At 42.8% G+C, this 22,257-nt stretch overlaps 1 protein-coding gene across 2 annotated transcripts in view; it reads left to right on the forward strand.

Annotated features, from left to right (window-relative positions):
* LOC122930455 (apoptosis-inducing factor 3-like) overlaps positions 1-22,257 on the forward strand; it is a 133,310-nt gene that overhangs the window by 109,669 nt on the left and 1,384 nt on the right. Inside the window, exons 17-20 of one of the 2 annotated variants that reach the window (XM_044283876.1) lie at positions 11,092-11,125; positions 17,703-17,803; positions 19,632-19,707; positions 21,647-21,751. In XM_044283876.1, the coding sequence (XP_044139811.1) occupies positions 11,092-11,125; positions 17,703-17,803; positions 19,632-19,707; positions 21,647-21,751 (316 nt within the window). The remainder of the gene's footprint in view (positions 1-11,091; positions 11,126-17,702; positions 17,804-19,631; positions 19,708-21,646; positions 21,752-22,257) is intronic. The other variant, XM_044283877.1, reaches the window with a different exon arrangement.

Genomic DNA, 22,257 nt, shown 5'->3' on the forward strand with positions numbered 1-22,257 from the left:
CATAAGGATATTTAAATGCACAGGCAATAATTTGCTATCATATAGACATTTGCCAGTTTATTAGGGTTTATAAATACCAGTATTTTCTGCTTCAAAAGTTGGGGGCAAATGGCAGTGCGTCTTATAAAGTGAATACTAGGGAGTGTTTCCATTATAGAAGCGCTCACTAGTATGTAGGATTTGCGGGGAGTAAAACGCTGTTGGTACTCACCTCTCCCTGCTTGATCTTCGCCGGGTGCCGTGCAGCACTGTCCTGACTGCGTACAGTGTCAGGACTATTACCTGAGGCATGAGGTATGATAAATATTTTTTTTCTAATTTTCCTCCTCCAAAAACCAGGATGCGTCTTATCAAGCGGAAAATACGGTATATATGTGGTAAAGCAAAAGTCTCCTAATGAAATTAATACATGTTATACAATTATTATTTACCAAAAATTATATAGCAAAAAAAATAATACAATAAACATGATTTGCTTTATTCCAAATAATTTTTTTATTTATTAGAGATGTTTTTATTAGAGATGAGCGAATTTCATGTTATGAAATTTGTTCACGCTTCGTTTGGTGGTAAAAGAAGAATTGCATTATAGATTCCGTTACCACGGACCATAACGCAGTTCTATGACAGAATGCATAACGGAATACACTTAGAGGCATTTAGTCATAATAAAGTCTATGGCCTGCATAACGGATCCGTCCCGTTTCCGTTATGCAGGAGACGGATCAGTTTTGCAGCCCATAGACTTCTATTATGATGGAATGAATAACGAAATGGCATTCCGTTATGCATTTTATCATAGAAATGTGTTATGGTCCATGGTAACGGAATCCATAATGGAATTCTGCTTTCAAATTTCAAAAAGAATTTTTATGATGAAAATTTAAAAATAAAAACTCTTTCTTTGTGTGTATATGTACAGTGGATATAAAAAGTCTACACACCCCTGTTAAAATGTCAGGTTTCTGTGATGTAAAAAAAATTAGACAAAGATAAATCATTTCAGAACTTTTTCCACCTTTAATGTGCCTATAAACTGTACAACTAAATTGAAAAACAAACTGAAATCTTTTAGGTAGAGGGAAGAAAAAATCTAAAAATAAAATATGGTTGCATAAGTGTGCACACCCTTAAACTAATACATTTTTGAAGCACCTTTTGATTTTATTACAGCAATCAGTCTTTTTGTGTACGAGTCTATCAGCATGGCACATTTTGACTTGGCTAGATTTGCCCACTCTTCTTTGCAAAAACACTCCAAATCTGTCAGAACGCAATGGCATCTCCTGTGCACAGCCCTCTTCAGATCACCCCACAGATTTTAAATCGGATTCAGGTCTAGGCTCTGGCTGGGCCATTCCAAAACTTTAATCTTCTTCTGGTGAAGCCATTTCTTTGTTGATTTAGATGTATGCTTTGGGTTGTTTCTCTTTATGTTCAGCTTTCTAGCAGAAGCCTGAAGGTTTTGTGCCAATATTGACTGGTATTAGGAACTGTTCATAATCCCCTCTAGCTTAACTAAGGCCCCAGTTCCAGCTGAGGAAAAACAGCCCCTTGGCATGATGCTGCCACCACCATGCTACACTGTGGGTATGGTGTTCTTTTGGTGATGTGCAGTGTTGTTTTTGCCCCAAACATATCTTTTGTAATTATGGCCAAAAGTTTCAACCTTGGTTTCATCAGACCATAACACCTTTTCCCACATGCTTTTGGGAGACTTCAGATGTGTTTTTGCAAAATTTAGCCTTGCTTGGATGTTTTTCTTCGTAAAAAAAAAAAAAAAAATGGCTTTCGTCTTGGTACTCTACCGATAGCCCAGACATATGAAGAATACAGGAGATTGTTGTCACATGTACCACACAGCCAGTAATTGCCAGATATTCCTGCAACTCCTTTAATGTTGCTGTAGGCCTCTTGGTAGCCTCCCAGACCAGTTTTCTTCTCTTCTTTTGAATAATTTTGGAGGGACGTCCAGTTCTTCATAATGTCACTGTTGTGCCATATTTTCTCCACTTGATGATGACAGTCTTCACTGTGTGCCATGTTATATCTAATGCCTTGGAAATTCTTTTGTACCCTTCTCCTGACTGATACCTTTTAACAATGACATCCCGCTGATGCTTTGGAAGCTCTCTGTGGACCATGGCTTTTGCTGTGGGATGCGACTAAGAAAATTTCAGGAAAGACCAACTAGAGCAGCTGAACTTTATTTGGTGTAAACAGAGGCACTTTAAATGATGGCAGATGTATGCTGACTCCTATTGAACATGATTTTGAATGTGATTGCTTAATTCTGAACACAGCTACATCCCCAGTTATAAGAGGGTGTGTACATTTATGCAACCACATTATTTTAGCTTTTTTTGTTCCCTCCACCTAAAAGATTTCAGTTTCTTTTTCAATTCAGTGGTACAGTTTATAGGTCACATTAAAGGTGGAAAAAGTTCTGAAATGATTTATCTTTGTCTCGCTTTTTTATATCACAGAAACCTGACATTTTAACAGGGGTGTATAGACTTTTTATATCCACTATATTTTCTAAATATATTTAGAAAATGAAATCTGTGCCATGATTAAACCTGTACACATAGGGCAGGTTTAAGACGGTGACGTTGCAGCAAGAAGCTTTTTCTGTTGTGACCGTACAGTTACATTTTCAGAATACAGTTGGTAAATGTGCTCTGCATGGAAATGGCATTCTGCATTGGGTGAAGTAATACAAAACCATTGGCTGTTTATGTCATGGGAAAAGTCTCGGCTGCCCAAAGACTTTGGAAGAGACAGTGAACAGGATTGGAGCCATGTACGAGAATAGTCCTAGAAAGAAGACCAGACTGACTAATATGGAACTACAAGTGCCACAAACCACAGTATGGTTGATCTTATAAAAACATCTGCGTTGTAAGCCATACTCACTACAAATTCTTCAGCAGCCGAAACCGCATGACAGACCAAAACACAGTGGGGGTAATTTATTGACTGGTGTTTTAGATGTGTGTCTTGATAACCCCTGCACAGGCGGTGGATGTGCCGAAGTTATGTAGAGGCACTGGCCTCTACATAACTTTGGTGCATCCACTGCCAGTCTAAATCTATGCCGGCTTCCTTGCTGGCATAGATTTAGAACATTTTCTATGTCTAAAACAGGTGGTGCCGCCCACACCATGCCCCCATTTTTAGACCTGGCATGAGCGAGAAAAATCGCAGATTATGGCACAAATAACCGTAATCTGCGACAGATATAACTTGCGGGGACGATACGAAGAGGACAAATTTACTGACGGGCTGGTGTACAGCAATGAGGCTACCTAGCACCTTATTGGAAAGGTCAATCACCACAACGTAAGAATCTTGGGCTCACAAAACTCACATGCCCTTGTCCAGCACATGAGGGAATCATCCAAAGGTGTTCTGTACAGCGAGCAGGCGCAAAAGTCTACGGTTCCTTCCCCCCCCCCCCCCCGAGGATACTTTCACTGGCCTCTCCTACCTGGAATTGTTAATGGAATGGCTATTGCCATAGATAGACTACTCTTGGCAGATCTTCCTCTATCCGCAGGTTGCTGCTCCTCCTCTTTTCCAGTTGGATGTTCACCAATACCTGAATGAAACTCTGCCGGAACGTTAGATCAGTCATGCCAGTATAAACAATTCAACAGTGCTGAACTGGCCTCCACGATCACCAGATCTAACACCCTACAACATCTTTCTGTGGTGGCTACATCAAGAACTCAATGTATCTGCTCACCCAGCCACAGGATCTGAACGACCTGAGGCAAAGCATCACTGAAAAAGTGAATATCAGATCTGTGGTTGATAGCTGAGGGTAGTAATTGTCTGCAGCAGTCATGTTGCGTACCCAGGTATGTTACCACTGCTGTTGGCAGGAAAACCGGACCAGTACCACACAGAATGGTGCTGGAGGAAGGGTCAATATAAGATGTTTTTGTTTTTAAATTTTAAAGGGAACCCAATGCTGCCTTCACTTAGTATAGTGACAGACCTGCTGATTTTAGTGGTCTGTCACACAGCGAAACCCACAGCGCAGTCCAGTACTGTGAGAGAGATGGATCCACTGCCACACGCTACCCTGCATTTCCCCGCCTCTGGGCGATGATTAACAGACTTCTTTCCTTTTGTGCATAGAAAAGAAAACTGTCAATCATTGTCTGGAGGCAGCATATGGCCCATCTCTATCGCATTACTGCCGCACACGGCAAGGTTTTGGTAGGTTAGTTCCTATGAAAGTCCCGCGAAACCTCTTAGATGCCAAATATTAATCCAGTGAGTCCTTGAACAGAGTTCATCCCAATTCCTATGCATATGGTATACTGCAAAATGCTGACACAAGACCTTCCACAGAAATATGTGGATTTTTTTTCTCTTAAACTCCTCAACCTAAACATTGCGGCTCGGCTATAGGTATGCTGCATTGTGAGACTGAATCATCAGCCATTGACCTGCAGACTGTGCTGGCATCTTCTCGTTTGCATTCTCAAAACCCTATTTATGAACATATACTCTTCTGTCTCAGCCAATGACAATGGATTATTTCCATCCTTTCAGAAACCAATTACATTTTTGGGTTTTATCCAAAGCACATAGTACCTTTTATGATTTAGACACTTTGCAGCACATTACAAAAGCCTTTCTTCTAGTGTTACTAGTGTACGTGCCTTCAAGTCCTGGTGAATGGGCCATGCTTCTTGCCACCCACAAAGCTTTTTTCTAACCATGGTTACAAATCTCAATGAAAGGATCTATACTATTACACCATATTACCTGAGTACCTCGCATTTCCAAGGTTGTGTACATAAAAACCCATGGGGGGGGGGGTCATAGAAACTGCATTGCTTAGGCAAGGGAAGAAATAATAATAACCCCTTCATGCAGGATGCAGCAATTTTGCGTTTTCAGCTCTGTTCCTTACCGAGCCATAATTTTTTCTGTTCACATAGCCGTATTATGGCTTGTTTTTTGCGGGACAAGTTGTACTTTCTAATGGCACCTTTTTAATATTGTATACAACGTAGTAGTAACCTAGAAAAAAATTAACCATAGTATTATGGATTTTGTTTTTACGGCATTCCCCATGTGGTAAACTGATGGGTTAAATTCATACTCTGGGTCATTACGTTTACAACGTTTTATAGCTTTTCTTGTGTTTTAATACTTATATATTATATTTTTTTGCATTGCTATATTCTGACTCTCAAAACTTTTGTTATTACAAAGGCTCATTTTTGCAGGGCAATCAGCAGTTTCTGGAGTGTTCATGACTTTTTAGGCCTCTTTGCACGCAACGCATTGCACCCGCACTGAATCAGTAACCATTCATTTCTATGGGGCTGTGCACATGAGCCGTGATTTTCACGCATCACTTATGCGTTGCGTGAAAATCACAGCATGCTCTATATTGTGCGTTTTCCACGCAACGCAGGCCCCATAGAAGTGAATGGGGCTGCGTGAAAATCGCAAGCAAGTGCGGATGATGGTTATAAGGGAAAATAATAGCATTCTGAATACAGAATGCATAGTAAAAATAGGGCTGGAGGGGTTAAAAAAATAAAAATAAATATTTTAACTCACCTTAATCCACTTGTTTGCACAGCCGGCATCTCTTCTGTCTTGTTCTGTGATGAAAAAGACCTTTGATGACGTCACTACGTTCATCACATGGTCCGTCGGATGATCTTTTACCATGGTGATGGATCATGTGAGGGACCATGTGATGAGCATAGTGACGTCATCAAAGGTCCTTTTCATCACAGAACAAGACAGAAGAGATGCCTGGTGCGTGAACAAGTGGATTAAGGTGAGTTAAAATATTTTTTTATTTATTTTTAACCCCTCCAGCCCTATTTTACTATGCATTCTGCATTTAGAATGTATTATTTCCCCTTATAACATGGTTATAAGGGAAAATAATACCAATCTACACAACTTGAACCCAAACCTGAACTTCTGTGAAGAAGTTCGGGTTTGGGTACCACAGTCTGTTTTTTATCACACGCGTGCAAAACGCATTGCACCCGCGCGATAAAAACTGAACAACGGAACACAATCGCAGTCAAAACTGACTGCAATTGCGTACCTACTCGCGCGGGCTTGCTGCAATGCACCGGGACGCATCCGGACATAATCCGGACACGCTCGTGTGAAAGAGGCCTTAATCACTTTTTATTAAATTTGTTTGGGGAGGTGAAGTGACAAAAAAAAAAAAGGTGAATTAGCCATTTCGATATTTTTTTTTTCCCGTTGCGCCAAATATTGATATATTTTAATAGTACAGTCATTTTGGGACATGGCAATGCTAATGATCTTTATTTTTTATTTACTTTTATTTTTAAAATGAGGAAAGGTGTTTATTTTGGAGTTTTTTTTAAATATTTTTACATACTTTTGAAAATTAATTTTTATTTTAAGTCCCTCTGGGGGACCTTACCATTTGAATGTCTGATTGCTTCTCCCATAGACTGCATTAATTTAACATTGCAGTCTATGGGAGATTCAGTACATCCCTATCAAGCTTTGGAATCTGTACAGCAATAGGATGATCTGGTATCATTGTGTTTATTCGGTCCAAATAAAGACAATCTGTGGAGCCAACTTCCTGCTGATGAGTATTTACTGGCAGCGCCGTCATGCTACCGGATCATCCTATTGTGCAGACTTCATCCATTCCTGTGTTTGGCGTGTGGATCCGGGGATATACATGGTGTTGTGCCCTATAACACAACCATCGAAGTTAAGCAGCCCATTATCTTTCACATTGTCCTATACTGAAACGTATTACACTAGGAGCGCAGTGTTTATATTTCTAAGGAACTTTGCTGTGTCAAGCCTTGGAGCCTTCAGAAGGCCTATATGTCACAGCTGTGTCTCGGTCTGGTTGTTGTGCACCGTGACACGTTGGCCGTGCATGCTGGTTGCCAGGGGCAACATGTTGTTGCAGCATGTTTGTGCTTTCCACCTTTCTCCTGGTTCTTTCCCTGTCTGGTGCTGGAGGGGTTAACTTCCTGGCTGGATGTGGCCACTTGGTGTTTATATTGTCTGTGGCTTGCAGGCTGGAGTCAGTTGTACTCCAGCTTCTGTTGGTGCTGAAGCTATGTGCTTTTCCTGGGTGTTCCATCTGCCCAGTCCTTGAGGGCCACCTAGTGGGACATCGATGTCTCCTTTATGTTTTCTACCCTACCTTCCCTATTCTATGTGTGGTGTGGGTTATGTTCAGGATTGGTGTTATGTCTAGTTTTTTGTTCCATGTCTGCATGTCTGGTCTGTGTTTGGTGTTTGTTGTCCAGCATGGTTGCTAGACTTTTCCCTGTCTGTCTGTGCCTTTTGTGAGAGGGCCCCCACCATTGATTGGCAAGCAAGGCAAATAAATGGTTGGAGTGAGTTTTGCAGAGAGAATTGCCTCACGGCGTCTCTTTTAGAGGTTTCTACCAAGACTGTACCATCTTTTCTCTCAGAATTTTTGGATGTGTTTTCCGAGAGTGGTGTCCAGGAGTTGCCTCCTCACCGGGAGTACGACGGCCCCATTAATCTCATCCCAGGCGCCAAGCTGCCAAAACCACGTTTATACAATCTCTCCCAACCTGAAAGAGTCGCTTAGCGTACTTATATCTCTGAGAGCCTGAGAAAGGGACACATCCGACCCTCGAAGTCACCTGTTGCCGCTGTTTTTTTGTTAAGAAAAAAGATGGTTCTTTAAAGGGGTATCCTCAACACGGCGTTTAATACTTACCTGCTCCCGACGCGCTGTCCACTTTCTGGTTTCGACACTCGGCAGGCTTCATCTTGATTGATGTCTTCTCCTGGCTGGGCCGAGCGCTGTACTGAACCCGCACGCCCAGTCCACACATGCGCCCTGGTGACTTCTTCCTGGCAAGTATACTATACTGGCTAGGAAGAAATCACCATAGCGCATGCGTGGCCTCGGCGTGCACGTTCAGTACAGCGCGCGGCCGGCCGGGAGAAGAAAATAAGTAGTCTGCGCACGCTCGGCCACCGTGATTCCTGAGAAGAGCGGTGGCCGTAACCAGGGGAGACGGAAGACAACAGTCAGGTAAGTATAGGTTTATTTTTTTCTAAGGTGTGTGAATTTGTTAATTAAATATATTTAGAAAAATTATCACTGTTAAATCATTAACAGATTTAACAGTGATCATTAAGATGATAATACCCCTTTAAGACCTTGTCTGGATTTCAGGGTGCTGAACCGTATCACAATTCGTGACCCATATCCGCTTCCTCTGTTTCTGGACCTGTTTAACCAGATTGTTGGGGCTAAAGTTTTTTCTAAGTTGGATTTAAGAGGGGCATATAACCTAATCGGGGTCAGGGAAGGGGACGAATGGAAGACGTCCTTCAATACCCCTGAGGGTCATTTCGAGAATTTGGTTATGCCCTTTGGTTTGATGAATGCTCCGGCCGTCTTCCAACATTTTGTGAACAGCATTTTTTTTATCATTTTAAGGCCGAATGCACACGGCCGTGTTCAGCGGCCAAGAGTGGTCCGTGGTAACACGGCCTGGCATCCTGTTGAGAGCAGGAGCGCACGGCGTCATTGGTTGCTATGACGCCGTGCATTTAATGCCGCTTCATGCTGTTCACAAAATGTTGGAACACGGCCGTGTGCATTTGGCCTAATCGGGAAATTTGTTCTGGTGTATCTAGATAACATTTTGATTTTTTTTTCTCCTGATTTCAAGAATCATCGGGACCACCTACGTCAGGACTTGCTGATTCTGCGGGAGAATAAATTGTACGCTAAACTGGAAAAATGTGTGTTTGCGGTTCCGGAGATTCAGTTTCTTGGCTTTCGCATGGACCCTGAGAAGGTCCGCGCTGTGCTTGAGTGGGAGCTTCCTGAGGATCAGAAGGCGCTGATGCGGTTTTTGGGTTTTGCCAATTATTACAGAAAGTAAATTTTTAATGATTCCTCTGAGTTAAGCCACTCACTGATGTGACTAAAAAGGGGGTAGATTTTTCGTTGTGGTCAGTAGATGCGCTTAAAGCCTTTTCTAGTATCAAAGAGAGTTTTGCTTCCGCTCCGCTCCCATTTTGGTACAACCTGATGTCTCTCTACCTTTTATTGTTGAGGTGGACGCTTCTGAGGTGGGTGTGGGTGCGGTCTTATCTCAGGGTCCCTCTCCTGCCAAATGGCGACCGTGTGCCTTTTTCTCAAGGAAACTCTCCTCTGCAGAGAGAAATTACAATGTGGGAGATAGGGAGTTGTTGGCCATCAAATTAGCTTTTGAGGAATGGCGCCATTGGTTAGAGGGAGCCAGACACCCTATTACCGTGTTTACCGACCATAAGAATCTGGCCTACTTGGAATCGGCCAAGCGTCTGAACCCGAGACAGGCCAGATGGTCTTTGTTCTTTTCTAGGTTTCATTTTGTTGTCACGTTCCACCCTGGGGTTAAAAAATGTGAAGGCGGATGCCCTGTCACGTTGTTTTCCGGGAGGGGGGAACTTTGAAGACCCGGGTACCATTTTGGCTGAAGGGGTGGTCATCTCTGCTCTTTATCCTGATTTGGAGGCAGAGGTTAAGGCAGCCCAGGCAGAGGCTCCTGATCTTTGTCCTGCTGGGAGGTTGTTTGTGCCTCTCGCTTTACGACACAAGGTTTTTAAGGAGCACCATGATACTGTCCTTGCTGAGCATCCGGGGAGTATAGCCACAGTGGATCTCATTGCTCGGAGATTCTGGTGGCCGGCTCTTCGTAAGATGGTTGAGGGTTTTGTGGCAGCCTGCGAGACCTGCGCTCGTGCCAAGGTCCCTCATTCACGGCCATCGGGTTCTCTCCTCCCGTTACCCATTCCTTCCTGTCCTTGGACGCATCTATCCATGGACTTCATTATGGACCTGCCTCGTTACTCGGGGAAGACTGTGATTCTGGTGGTATTTTTAGCATAATGGCGCATTTCAATCCCTTTCCTGGGTTACCCAATGCTAAGACGTTGGCGCAAGCGTTTGTTGATCACATTGTTAAATTGCATGGCATTACTTCATACATAGTTTCTGATAGGGGCATGCAATTTGTTTCCAGATTCTGGAAGGCCTTCTGTTCTCGCTTGGGGATTCGGTTGTCGTTCTCTTCTGCTTTTCACCCGCAGTCGAATGGTCAGACTGAACGTGTCAATCAAAATCTGGAGACATATCTGCGCTGTTTTGTGGCGGAGAATCAGGAGGATTGGTATTCTTTTTTTTTTTTTGTCCCTTGCTGAGTTTGCTTTAAATAACCGTCGCCAGGAGTCCTCTGATAAGTCACAATTTTTTGGTGCATATGGGTTGCATCCACAGTTTGGGACTTCTGGTTTTCTGGTTTACCTGATGAGGAGAGATTTTCCTCGTCTTTGTCATTTATTTGGCAAAAGATTCAGGGTAATCTGAAGAGGATGAGTGAGAGATATAAGTGAGTGGCGGATAAGAGACGTGTGCCTGGTCCGGACCTGAATGTGGGTGATCTGGTGTGGTTGTCTACAAAGAATATCAAACTTAAGGTTCCCTCCTGGAAGTTGGGTCCTAAGTTTATTGGGCCTTACAAGATCTTGTCCGTCATCAATCCCGTTGCCTTCCGTCTTGATCTTCCTCAGACTTGGAAGATCCATAATGTTTTTCACAGGTCTCTATGAAAAACCCTCCCCTTTGCCTCCTCCTCCGATTGTTGTTGATGGTAATCTTGAATTTCAGGTATTTTGGATTGTGGATTCTCGCATTATCCACGGTTCTCTCCAGTACCTCGTTCATTGGGAGGATTATGGTCCTGAGGAGAGGATGTGGGTCCCCGTGGCGGACATTAAGGCCACTCGTCTCATCAGGGATTTCCATAGGTCTCATCCTGAGAAGGTGGGCTCTGAGTGTCCAGAGTCTACCCGTAGAAGAAGGGGTACTGTCACCGCCAGTTCTGTGAGAGAGAAGGTCTGGCAGACGTCCTTCTCTACCTCTTGCATGAAGTTCTTTGTTTTGGTTTCACTTTTTCATCTCCTTTTCTTCTCCCAGGTGTCACCTATTTAGACTAATCGTCTCCCTTTATATTCTCTCCCATACTGCCTCACTTTGCGGTTTATACTACTTCCTGGATGAAGTGTTCACTGCTGGAGGCTGCTGCTGTTTGCTCAGATAAGTCTTTTCATGTATTGTGTTTCCTTGCTGGTTTGATTGTAGGTGACCCTGACTCCGTCCGTATTAAGTGCAGGGAGCCGGTGGTAGTGTCCCCTCACTATTATAGGGTTTTCAGGTGTCACACAGTCTTAGGTACGTGGGCATGCAATTGTCTACCATTGAGACCCTTGCATGGACATAGAAGTCAGGGAGAGCTCTTAGGGTTTTATAGGGCTCACCTATATGCTCCTTAGTTTGGGATCAAGCCAGTCGGACGTTTATTCATAAGTTCCAGCTATCTGCAACATCATCCATGACAATAACTTTCAGGTTTATTTCTTTTAACAAGCAGAATGTAAACATCTTTCAGTTTTCCTTGTTTTTTCTTTTGGGACAACTTGGTGGCAGTGGACTGTACCAAGGAGAACATTGCTCCACTGAGTACAGTCCCATATATCTTGATCTCCCTGCGCTATCATTGCACTGTATTGCAGATTTTCTATTTCCTTATGGAGCTCTGCCAGTTTTAACTCTCCATAAGAACTACAGCTGTAATAGGCTGGGTTTCTTCAGACAGTTTCATGCTATTGCAGACAATGAACGTTTTCCCCGATCTTAGTGCGGGAAGCCGTTTAGGCATCGGGAACACAGTGCTCCCAAGGGAAGTTGCCTCAAACTCCGTGGTCACAATTGACTACTATCCTCCAGAGAGGATACAATCTTTAAAGAGACAACATCTTCCGTGCATGTGAAAAAAAAAATATGGAAAATGCAATGTAGTCTGCCAGCAGCATGTTATAAAGCAGGAAATGCTGAGCAGGTTGATATCTAGTGTTGTGGGTAAAGATTCATATATAAGGCCTCATGTGCACTACCGTAGATATTTTGTGGTTTGCAAAACACAGATCCACAAAATATATGGATGACGTTCTTGTGATGCCTGTGTTGTATCGGTTTCTTTTTTTTCTTGTGGACCCATTTACTTCAACGGGTGTGTGGGCCGCATTTTTCGGCCAAGAATAGGACATGTTCTAGTCTTTATGGAACAGATATATGGATACAGAAAGCAAACGCTGATTATCTGTATGTCCCTTTCCACAAAAGGACAGAACATGTCCTATATTTGGCCACAAAATGTGGACCACAGATTCAATGGGTCCACAAAAAATACAGATGCAACATAGATGTCATCCATATTTTGCAGATAAGAGTTTTGCAGACCCACAAAATACATATGGTCATGTGTATGAGGCCTAAATCCTAATTTTATCAAATTCCTACTCATTCTGGGCTTTGAAGTCTGGAGACGGTCCTTTTAGTGATTGACAGCTTTCTCTGTATACACAGTATTAGAGGGAAGGCTGTCAATCACTGATCTCAACTCCTCTTTGAGGTTTTGCTGAACCATTTGTCAAAACACTATGTATCAATCTGCTTGGCTATTCCTGCTCCATAACATGCTGCCTGCAGATTACATGGCATTTTCACAGTGTGTGTGAAGGGTCCTAATATGGATAAGTGAAGTACCCTGTGAACCACAAAGCCCTGCCCTGATCTTGTGCACAATCTGTCACAGTAAGAAGATGCTTGGATGACTGATGTATTTTTCTGTACCTGCAAACAACATCCACCCTTTGATCATGATGGCTGTTGCCACATCCCATCATATACATATTTGACTGATTCTTGAAAGACCACTATGGACTTGGACATTGGATTAGGCTGAACAAAATTACTTCAACCCAATTGTGCCAGAGGCAGAGCCAGGTCTCGCTTGAAGAAATGTTGCATTTATGATGGCTGAATAAATAAATCGCCTCTAAGTGCAGTCAACAGTGTGCTGCCTTTCTGTACATGGGGCCTGGGGGTGGAACGGGCATTAAGACGAGCAATGGATAAAAGCCACTGGTTGAGTTCTGTTTCCTCTTGGAGTTCATTCATAATGCAATTGTGCACATGTGGCCCATGGTATTCCAGTGGTCCCCAATATATTGGCACAACTAGATTTCAGGTGGGTTCACAATGGCCAAAGACAGAAGTGGATCCAACAGAAAGTAGAAGTCTTTTCTTTATAGTTTTAATTCCTGTCCAACCCACTTCTTGCTTTGGTTTTTATATTGATAGGTCATCAATATCAGATTGGCGGGGGTCCGACTAAGACTATGGCGTCCCTATTCACTTCAATGGGACGGCTCTGTAGTATTCAGTTGAATAGGAAGGAGCTGTCCCGTTGACGAGAATGGGGACAGGGTAGTTGTGATTACACCTGCTCACCGCTGCAATGTCAATTGTAAGCAGGTAAACCGTACAGGCGCTGCCTTCTCTTCAAACAGCTGATCGGCAGGGGTGCTGACCCCCTGCCAATCTGATATTGATTAGCTATCCTGAGGACAGGTCATCAATATAAAAGTAGGTAACCACTTTAAACCTATGTGCAAAACCACCATCAGTGAAAAACGCATTAGAACATGCTGCGATTTTTCCTGAATGCAAAGATGATGCATGAAAAATGATGCACATGTGCACAGACCCATTAAAATGAATAGGTCAGGATTCAGTCTGGATTCTATGTGTTCACTACACGCATCGCATCCAGGTAGAAAACTCACTCATGTAAAAGGGTTCCTAGGTCGGGGTCACACGTGATTAGCAGCGGATTTGCTGTCGTGGATTGTCGTGCGGAAAATCCGCAGCATTGTACAGTACCAGCAAAATGGATGAGAGTTTCTGAATTCTCATCCACATGGCATGTAAAAAAACATGGCTGAAGAGCTGCGGTATTGCGGATTTGAAATCCGCAGCATGTCAATTTATACAGTGGATTACACCCTTCTCAATGGAAAGGGTGAAATCTGTTGGCTTTTTGGGTGAAATAAGCCTACATTCACACGACCATAGTGTTTTGTGGATCCGCAAAACACAGATACCGGCCTGTGTGCGTACCGCAATTTGCAGAACGCACATGCCGCCGCTATCATAGAAAATGCTTATTCTTATCTGCAATTAGAGCTTTATGTATTCATGCCCCTATTTTTATTTTATTTTTTTGCAGGGCCGTGAAACAGAGCTATGGATGCGGACAGCACACTGTGAGCTGTCTGCATCTTTTGCAGCCTCATTGAAATGAATGGGTCGTAACCCGTTATGCAAAATTGCAAAACAGATGTGGACTCATTCATATGATCGTGTGAATGTAACCTAATGCAGATAAAACCGCAGTAGGTTTTTCCATAGGTTTCTCAGTCACTTGTGAACCCAGCCTTAGGGCTCATGCCCACGAACGTAAGGGCTCTGTGCCCATGCTGGGAACCTCCGTATGCGGTCCGCAGCACGGGCACGGAGCCCTTAAGTTCATGGGCATGACCCCTTAGGGTGACTTCAATTTGAACATTTTGTTATGGGAAAACACTCTTTTAATGGACAAAAAAATGTTAGGCTCAGATGCTCGCTGTCAGTCAATAGGAAATTATGAAGTAGGGAAAAAAGTCAGAGAAAAAAATCTCCTTTTGATCAGCCCTGCCCACCTTTTATAAAAAAAAACAGAGCCTAAGCGACATAAAAACCCAAAAACCCAAATTTTGGGTGGAAATGGTGCTTTGTAAACATTTGCTACTTTTCGATGCCACTTTTCTTGTGCAAAGGCCATGACAAATTCCCCCCTTTGTGTGAACAAACGAACACATGTCCATATGGAAAGGCTGAAGAATCAGATGAACCAACCTGGAATTACATGATTATTCTATACATAGACACTTAAAGGGAACCTGTCACCGGGATTGTGGGTATAGAGCTGAGGACATGGGTTGCTAGATGGCCGCTAGCACATCCTCAATACCCAGTCCCCATAGCTCTGTGTGCTTTTATTGTGTAAAAAAAAACAAAAAACGATTTGATACATATGCAAATTACCCTGAGATGAGTCCTGTCCCTGACTCATCTCAGGGACAGGACTCAGCTCAGGTTAATTTGCATACAGTTGCAAGAAAAAGTATGTGAACCCTTTGGAATAATATGGATTTCTGCACAAATTGGTCATAAAATGTGATTTGATCTTCATCTAAGGCTACTTTCACACTTGCGTTCGGAGCGGATCCGTCTGGTATTTGTACAGACGGATCCGCTCATATAATGCAAACGATGGTATCCGTTCAGACGGAACCGTCTGCATTATATTTTACTAAAAAAGTCTAAGTACAATTTGTATTCAGACGTATCCGTCCAGACTTTACATTGAAAGTCAATGGGGGACAGATCCGTTTGAAAAATGCACCATATTGTCACCTTCGAACGGATCCGCCCTCATTGACTTCCATTGTAACTCTGGACGGATCCGTTTGCCTCCGCACGGCCAGGTGGACCCCCGAACGCTGCAAGCAGCGTTCGGGTGTCCGCCTGCTGAGCGGAGCGGAGGACAGACGGTGCCAGACTGATGCATTCTGAGCGGATCCGCATCCACTCACAATGCATTAGGGCTGGATGGATCCATTCGGGGCCGCTTGTGAGAGCCTTCAAACGGAACTCACAAGCGGAGCCCCGAACGCTAGTATGAAAGTAGCCTAAGTCACAACATTAGACAATCGCAGTCTGCTTAAACTAATAACACACAAAGAATTAAATGTTACCATATTTTTATTGAACACACCATGTAAACATTCACAGTGCAGGTGGAAAAAGTATGTGAACCCTTGGATTTAATAACTGGTTGAACCTCCTTTGGCAGCAATAACTTCCACCAAACGTTTCCTGTAGTTGCAGATCAGACGTGTACAACGGTCAGGAGTAATTCTTGACCATTCCTCTTTACAGAACTGTTTCAGTTCAGAAATATTCTTGGGATGTCTGGTGTGAATCACTTTCTTGAGGTCATGCCACAGCATCTCAATCGGGTTGAGGTCAGGACTCTGACTGGGCCACTCCAGAAGGCGTATTTTCTTTTGTTTAAGCCATTCTGTTGTTGATGTCCTGTTGCAACACCCATCTTCTGTTGAGCTTCAGCTGGTGGACAGATGGCCTTAAGTTCTCCTGCAAAATGTTTTGATAAACTTGGGAATTCATTTTTCCTTTGATGATAGCAATCCGTCCAGGCCCTGACACAGCAAAGCAGCCCCAAACCATGATGCCCCCACCACCATACTTCACAGTTGGGATGAGGTTTTGATGTTGGTGTTCTGTGCCTCTTTTTCTCCACACATAGTGTTGTGTGCTTCTTCCAAACAACTCAACTTTGGTTTCATCTGTCCACATATATTTTGCCAGTACTGCTGTGGAACATCCAGGTGCTCTTGTGCAAACTGTAAACGTGCAGCAGTGGCTTCCTTTGTGGTATCCTTCCATGAAATCCATTCTTGTTTAGTGTTTTACATATTGTAGATTTGCTAACAGGGATGTTAGCATATGCCAGAGACTTTTGTAAGTCTTTAGCTGACACTCTAGGATTCTTCTTCACCTCATTGAGCAGTCTGCGCTGTGCTCTTGCAGTCATCTTTACAGGATGGCCACTCCTAGGGAGAGTAGCAGCAGTGCTGAACTTTCTCCATTTATAGACAATTTGTCTTACCGTGTAACTGATGAACAGCAAGGCTTTTGGAGATGCTTTTATAACCCTTTCCAGCTTTATGCAAGTCAACAATTCTTAATCGTAGGTCTTCTGAGAGCTCTTTTGTGCGAGGCATCATTCACATCAGGCAATGCTTCTTGTGAAAAACAAACCCAGAACTGGTGTGCGTTTTTTTTATAGGGCAGAGCAGCTGTAACCAACACCTCCAATCTCATTGATTAGATTCCAGTTGGCTGACACCTCACTCCAATTAGTTCTTGGAGATGTCATTAGTCTAGGGGTTCACATACTTTTTCCACCTGCACTGTGAATGTTTACATGGTGTGTTCAATAAAAACATGGTAACATTTAATTCTGTGTTTTATTAGTTTAAGCAGACTGTGATTGTCTATTGTTGTGACTTAGATGAAGATCAGATCACATTTTATGACCAATTTGTGCAGAAATCCATATCATTCCAAAGGGTTCACATACTTTTTCTTACAAATGTATGTATCAAATCGGGTTTTTTTTACACACTAAAAGCACGCAGGCTATGGGGACTGGGTATTGCAGATGAGTTGCTAGATGGCCGCTAGCACATGTCCTCAACTCCTGCTGACTAACTCCATACCTCTCGTTAAAAACTTTTGTGTCGTTGGCTGATGTCCATCCCTCAATGCACTGATGCCCTCATTTGCATCATAGTAAAAATGCACAACAGATTTAAACCAGAGGTATGATTTCAGTCAGCAGGCTCAACCCTACCAGGCACCATGCCTAGTTTAAGAGGTTTGATCCTGCTGGCAGATGCTCTTTGACAGTTGGCTGCACAGCTACATTGCCTGCTCTGTGAAATACAAAAGTAATTTGTCATTCATCGTGTAGTTTTTGAGTCGTTAGCACTGTACATTATTTCATCTGCCGCAGATGCCTACCTGCACAGTCAGCTCTGAAATCATTCAGCGTGAATAATTGCATTTAAAGTTACGTACTAATATATCTTATGCAATAGGCTCATCCAGAATTAGCTTATAAGGCGGATCTGTCTTGTTTTACAGGCCGCATCGCTGCTCTCAACATGCTGAACAAGCAAGTACCGGTGACCTCTGTGCCATTTTTTTGGACATCTTTGTTGGGAAAGAGCATTCGTTATGCAGGTATGTATTTATATTAAAACCACATACTGGGATTATCTTTTTTTATTTGTTAAAGTTTTTTTTTCGAGATATACAGCGGCTGTGCTTGGTTTCACAGCTCAGCCCCATTCACTTCTATGGGGCTGAGTTGCACCTGGGCCATGTGACTGATTAATGTGACGTCACATGGCCTAGGAAAAGCTGGGAGAAGGCTGTGGCACTGATCAGCAGGGGTCCTGGATATTAGACCCCCATCGATTAGGTACTGATGGCCTATCTAGAGGATAGGTCATCAGTTATAATTAGGGATGAGCAAATCGACTTTAGATGTTTGCATAAAACTTCATTCTAACTGTATGGAGCAGGAGCACGTACAGTATTAGAATGTATTGGCTCCGATGAGCCGAAGTTATCGCCTAGCAAAGTCTCACGAGACTTCACGCAACAACTTCAAATTAATTTGTACTGTAAAAAAAAACTATTCCCGAACTCTAGTTCGGTTCCAAGTGGTACCTTGGAACCAAACCCAAGTTCGGAAAATGTTTTTTTACAGTACAAATTAATTTATGAAGTTATGGGGGAAGTCTCACAGTAATAACTTCCGCTCATCCGAGCCAATACATTTTAATACTGGACAGAGCTCCTACTCCGTACAGTATTAGAACAAAGTTTAATGCAAATCAACTTTTAATGTTTCATCCAAAGTCTATTCGCTCATTCCTAGTTATATCTCGGAAAACCTCTTTAATGCCATTAATCTTTCAGTAAAGGGCATGTCCATCTTAGACAGTCTATTTTGTTAGAAGTGTCCCTCAGTGATAAGATCAGTGTGTTCTTGTGCTGGGACAACTTGGGACCATCAGTAATCTGGGGGAGCACCTAGCAGCAAGTGTTTTAAGGGGGGTTGTCCCGTTTCCTGTATTGACAACCTATCCTCAGGATAGGTCACAGCCGTTTGAAGAGACTGCAGCCTTCTTTTCACCGATTGCCTACTCTCCATTGACATCACAGCGGCAAGCAGGTGTAATTACAGCTCCTCCGTCCGAACTCTGTTTCAAGTTTTAAAGTGGTTTTCCACTTTAAAAATCACGCATGACGACTTCATGAATAACTAACTTCGGCTCATCGGAGCCCATACATTCTAATACTGTACGGAGATGGATCTCCATACAGTATTATTCCGAAGTTTTGAACAAAGTGACTTCGGATGAACCATCTGAAGCTCTCAACACTACTAGTGGCTTATCTTCCTGAAAATAAGGGTGCCTTCACACTTTGTGGAAAATCTGCAACATCAAGACTTTCACCATGTTATCCTATGGCAAACTGATTCTGCAGTAGAAAATGTCACTGAAAGATCTGCAACAAAATCCAAGCGGATTTTGTTGCAGATTTTTCGGTGAGGTTTTCCACCGCAGAATCAGTTTGCCATTGAATTGAATGGAGAGATTCTCATACAACAAATATTTAACATACCAAAAAAAAAATTCTGGCAGTTGAAATTGGCAGGTTTGGCCAACATTTATCTAATGTTGAGCCGTGTCTGCAAAGTTTTTATGAGGTTACTATATTCATAACTCTGTCATAAGGTAAATAAAAGTGTTTTTCTGACTAGACAACCCTTTTAATCGTTATGTTCTCTGGTCACAGTCCGTTAAGTTATTGAATGTTAGTGAAATTCCAACAATCTTCTTTCCCCGCATGCAGGTACTGCATATCCCAGCAACACTAGTTGGCTTACCGTTTTTGTTTAGTTTAAAATATACATTTGGCAGAGTTGCTCAAGAAATTAGCATTTTAGCTTGATACACCACAGTCTGTTCAATTAATAATGTACATTTCTCTGCAGGATTTGGGGAAGGATTCACTGAGATTGTGATCAAAGGAGCACTTGAAGAACTGAAGTTTTTAGCATTTTACTTGAAGTAGGAAGATACTTTTTTTTTCTTGTAGGGGTGTGAAAACTTAAAGGGCCAGATTTATCATGACTCTGACCGCTCACTCCACTTTCACATATGGCTAAAGTCAGTTTTAGCCAAGTCAGATTTATGATCGGCCCTTTAAGACTGTAATAAATGTGGTTTGACGTTAGCAGTTTATCCGTCAGTAAGCAGCTTTACAAAAGGCGCACGTCCTTACGAAAAAGTCGCATGTTCTATTAAAAAGTCTTATAAGATAAGCATGGTCCTCACTGGAGTGAAATTGCACTTTTTTGGGACTTTTTAAATAGTCCCAATAGTAAATCTGTCTAGGGTTTTTCCAGACATAGCCAACTTTCAGAGTGGCTGCAGAACTCCGCACTGTTTATAGCGGTTTTTGGTGTGGATTTTCTGTTTACATTAAAGAGGTTATCAAAGACTATAAAATGCGTACCCCTCTCAATGCATATATAGTTACCTGGCTCCCTGCACAGCTGATGCTTCTCCCCGCGCACGGATGAAAACATCAGCCAATGGAAGGCAGGTACGAGCGTCACCCACAACACTACGGAGGCTTGTCCCCGTCTGCCATTGGCTGCTTTTCCCCGCGCACAGGAGCGGAGCAGGGAGACAGATAAGTATATTAATTGTGAGGGGCCAAGTGTATGGGGGGAGGGCGGCATTTTATAGACTTAGATAACCCCTATAAAATCACTACATAATGTGCAAAATCATACAAATAATTAGCGTGCTGTGGCTTTTAAGAATTTGGCAGTGCATGGACAAGGTGACTGGCTTCATCAGTGATGTAACCCCAACAGCAGTTCACCGCTGGAGAAGTGCACGTGACATTGTCCATGCACTGCTGGATGTAAACAGTGCAGGGTCCAAAAGATAGAGGCAGCATGGAAGACCGAAGCAGCATTGAGCAGGTAAGTATGTGTCTTCTATTTCAGGCGGCAGGCTGCGGGCACTTTAAAATCAATTTTACCGGAAAACCGCTTTAAGTGAATGCAGCCTCTGCTATTGAAAGATTTATACTTACCTGTTCCCCCACCTCTTAGGGTTGCCACCTTTCCCAACAAAAAATACCAGCCAAGTTAATCCACACCCCAAAGGGTGTGTGGTTTAACATGGAGTGTTGTCGCTCATACTGTGGCTCCCAATAATAGCAATGCCCCCGTTAGCACCCCCATAATTATTACTGTTCACATTAATGCCCCCCCCAGTAAGAGTAATGGGCCCATTAGTCCCCCCCCAGTCAGAATAATGCCCATATTTGTGTCCCCAGTAAGAATAATGCCCCCCAGTTAGAATAAGGGCTGTATTAATGAGCGCTCCACAATGGAAGCGCTCATTAATAACAGGAAAATACTAGTAAGGGAAAAAAAAATAAAAATTACCAGCAGGGCCACTAAAATACCGGCCGGGTGGCAACCCTTCCACCGCAGCCTTCCACTGGCTTCAGCAGCACTGTAGCAGGTGATTATGCTCGTCTAGAAGTAAACCAGCCATGGACCGAAGGATGGACACGCATGAGCCAGTATGCAGGACTGGAGCAGCATGAATCTTTGACGAGCTGAGCTGGCCAGTGGGCATCATTTGCATCAGGGGTCTGATGTGAATGTACAGTAATAGCTACAGATTTGCCGGTGTGGAATTAGTGCAGCGTTTTGGAGTACCAGCAAAATAGATAGGAGTTTCTAAAATCTCATCCACATTGTGCTTAAAAAAAATAAAATAAAGGCTGCGGTATTGTGGATTTAAAATTATACAGCGGATTTCTCACTTCTCAATGGAGAGGGTGAAATCTGCTGGCTTTGTAATACATGCAGGTTTTTGCTGCAAACGCATAAAAAAAAAAAAAAAAAAGTTTTCAGTCATTTGTGCGTTTTCCGGGAATAGTGTAAAGTATTCATGCAAACATTTTATTTACTTCTTGCAGAGATGACATTGTGGTTGCTGTATCAAGCATGAACTTTGACCCCATTGTGTCACAAGTGGCAGAAATTATTTTCTCTGGTAAAAGAATCACCAAAAAGGAGGTGCTGTAAGTACGCTTTTCCGGAATGATAAATACATGGGAAACATATGTAAATATTTTGCGAAAATCACTGTATGGCCAGAATGTGAATACATCTTTAACATAATCTTCCTATTTGCCTCATGGCTACTTTAGGGTGGTTTCAAAACTCCATTTTCTTGTGTCAGCATTTTTCTTTGAGCAAAAGCCACCACACCCAGATGTTACATGTCAGCCAGTAGGAAATGATGAAACGCTCTATAAAAAGACTTTTTTTTAATGCCATTTTGAGACCATTTCATTACTTTTTTTCTCCCTTTGCATTTTTTATATTGCAAAGGGAGAACAGTGTTTCCCAACCAGTGTGCCTCCAGCTGTTGCAAAACTACAACTCCCAGCATGCCTGCACAGCCGAAGGCTGTCCAAGCATGCTGGGAATTGTAGTTTTGCCAGATGATCGCCAACAAGCGTTCATAAAAACGTCGTTAACAATCATCTTACAGTGTAATACTGCCGCCGATTGCCCAATGAAA

Source organism: Bufo gargarizans, chromosome 3 (assembly GCF_014858855.1).
Source record: "Bufo gargarizans isolate SCDJY-AF-19 chromosome 3, ASM1485885v1, whole genome shotgun sequence".
NCBI lineage: Eukaryota > Metazoa > Chordata > Amphibia > Anura > Bufonidae > Bufo > Bufo gargarizans.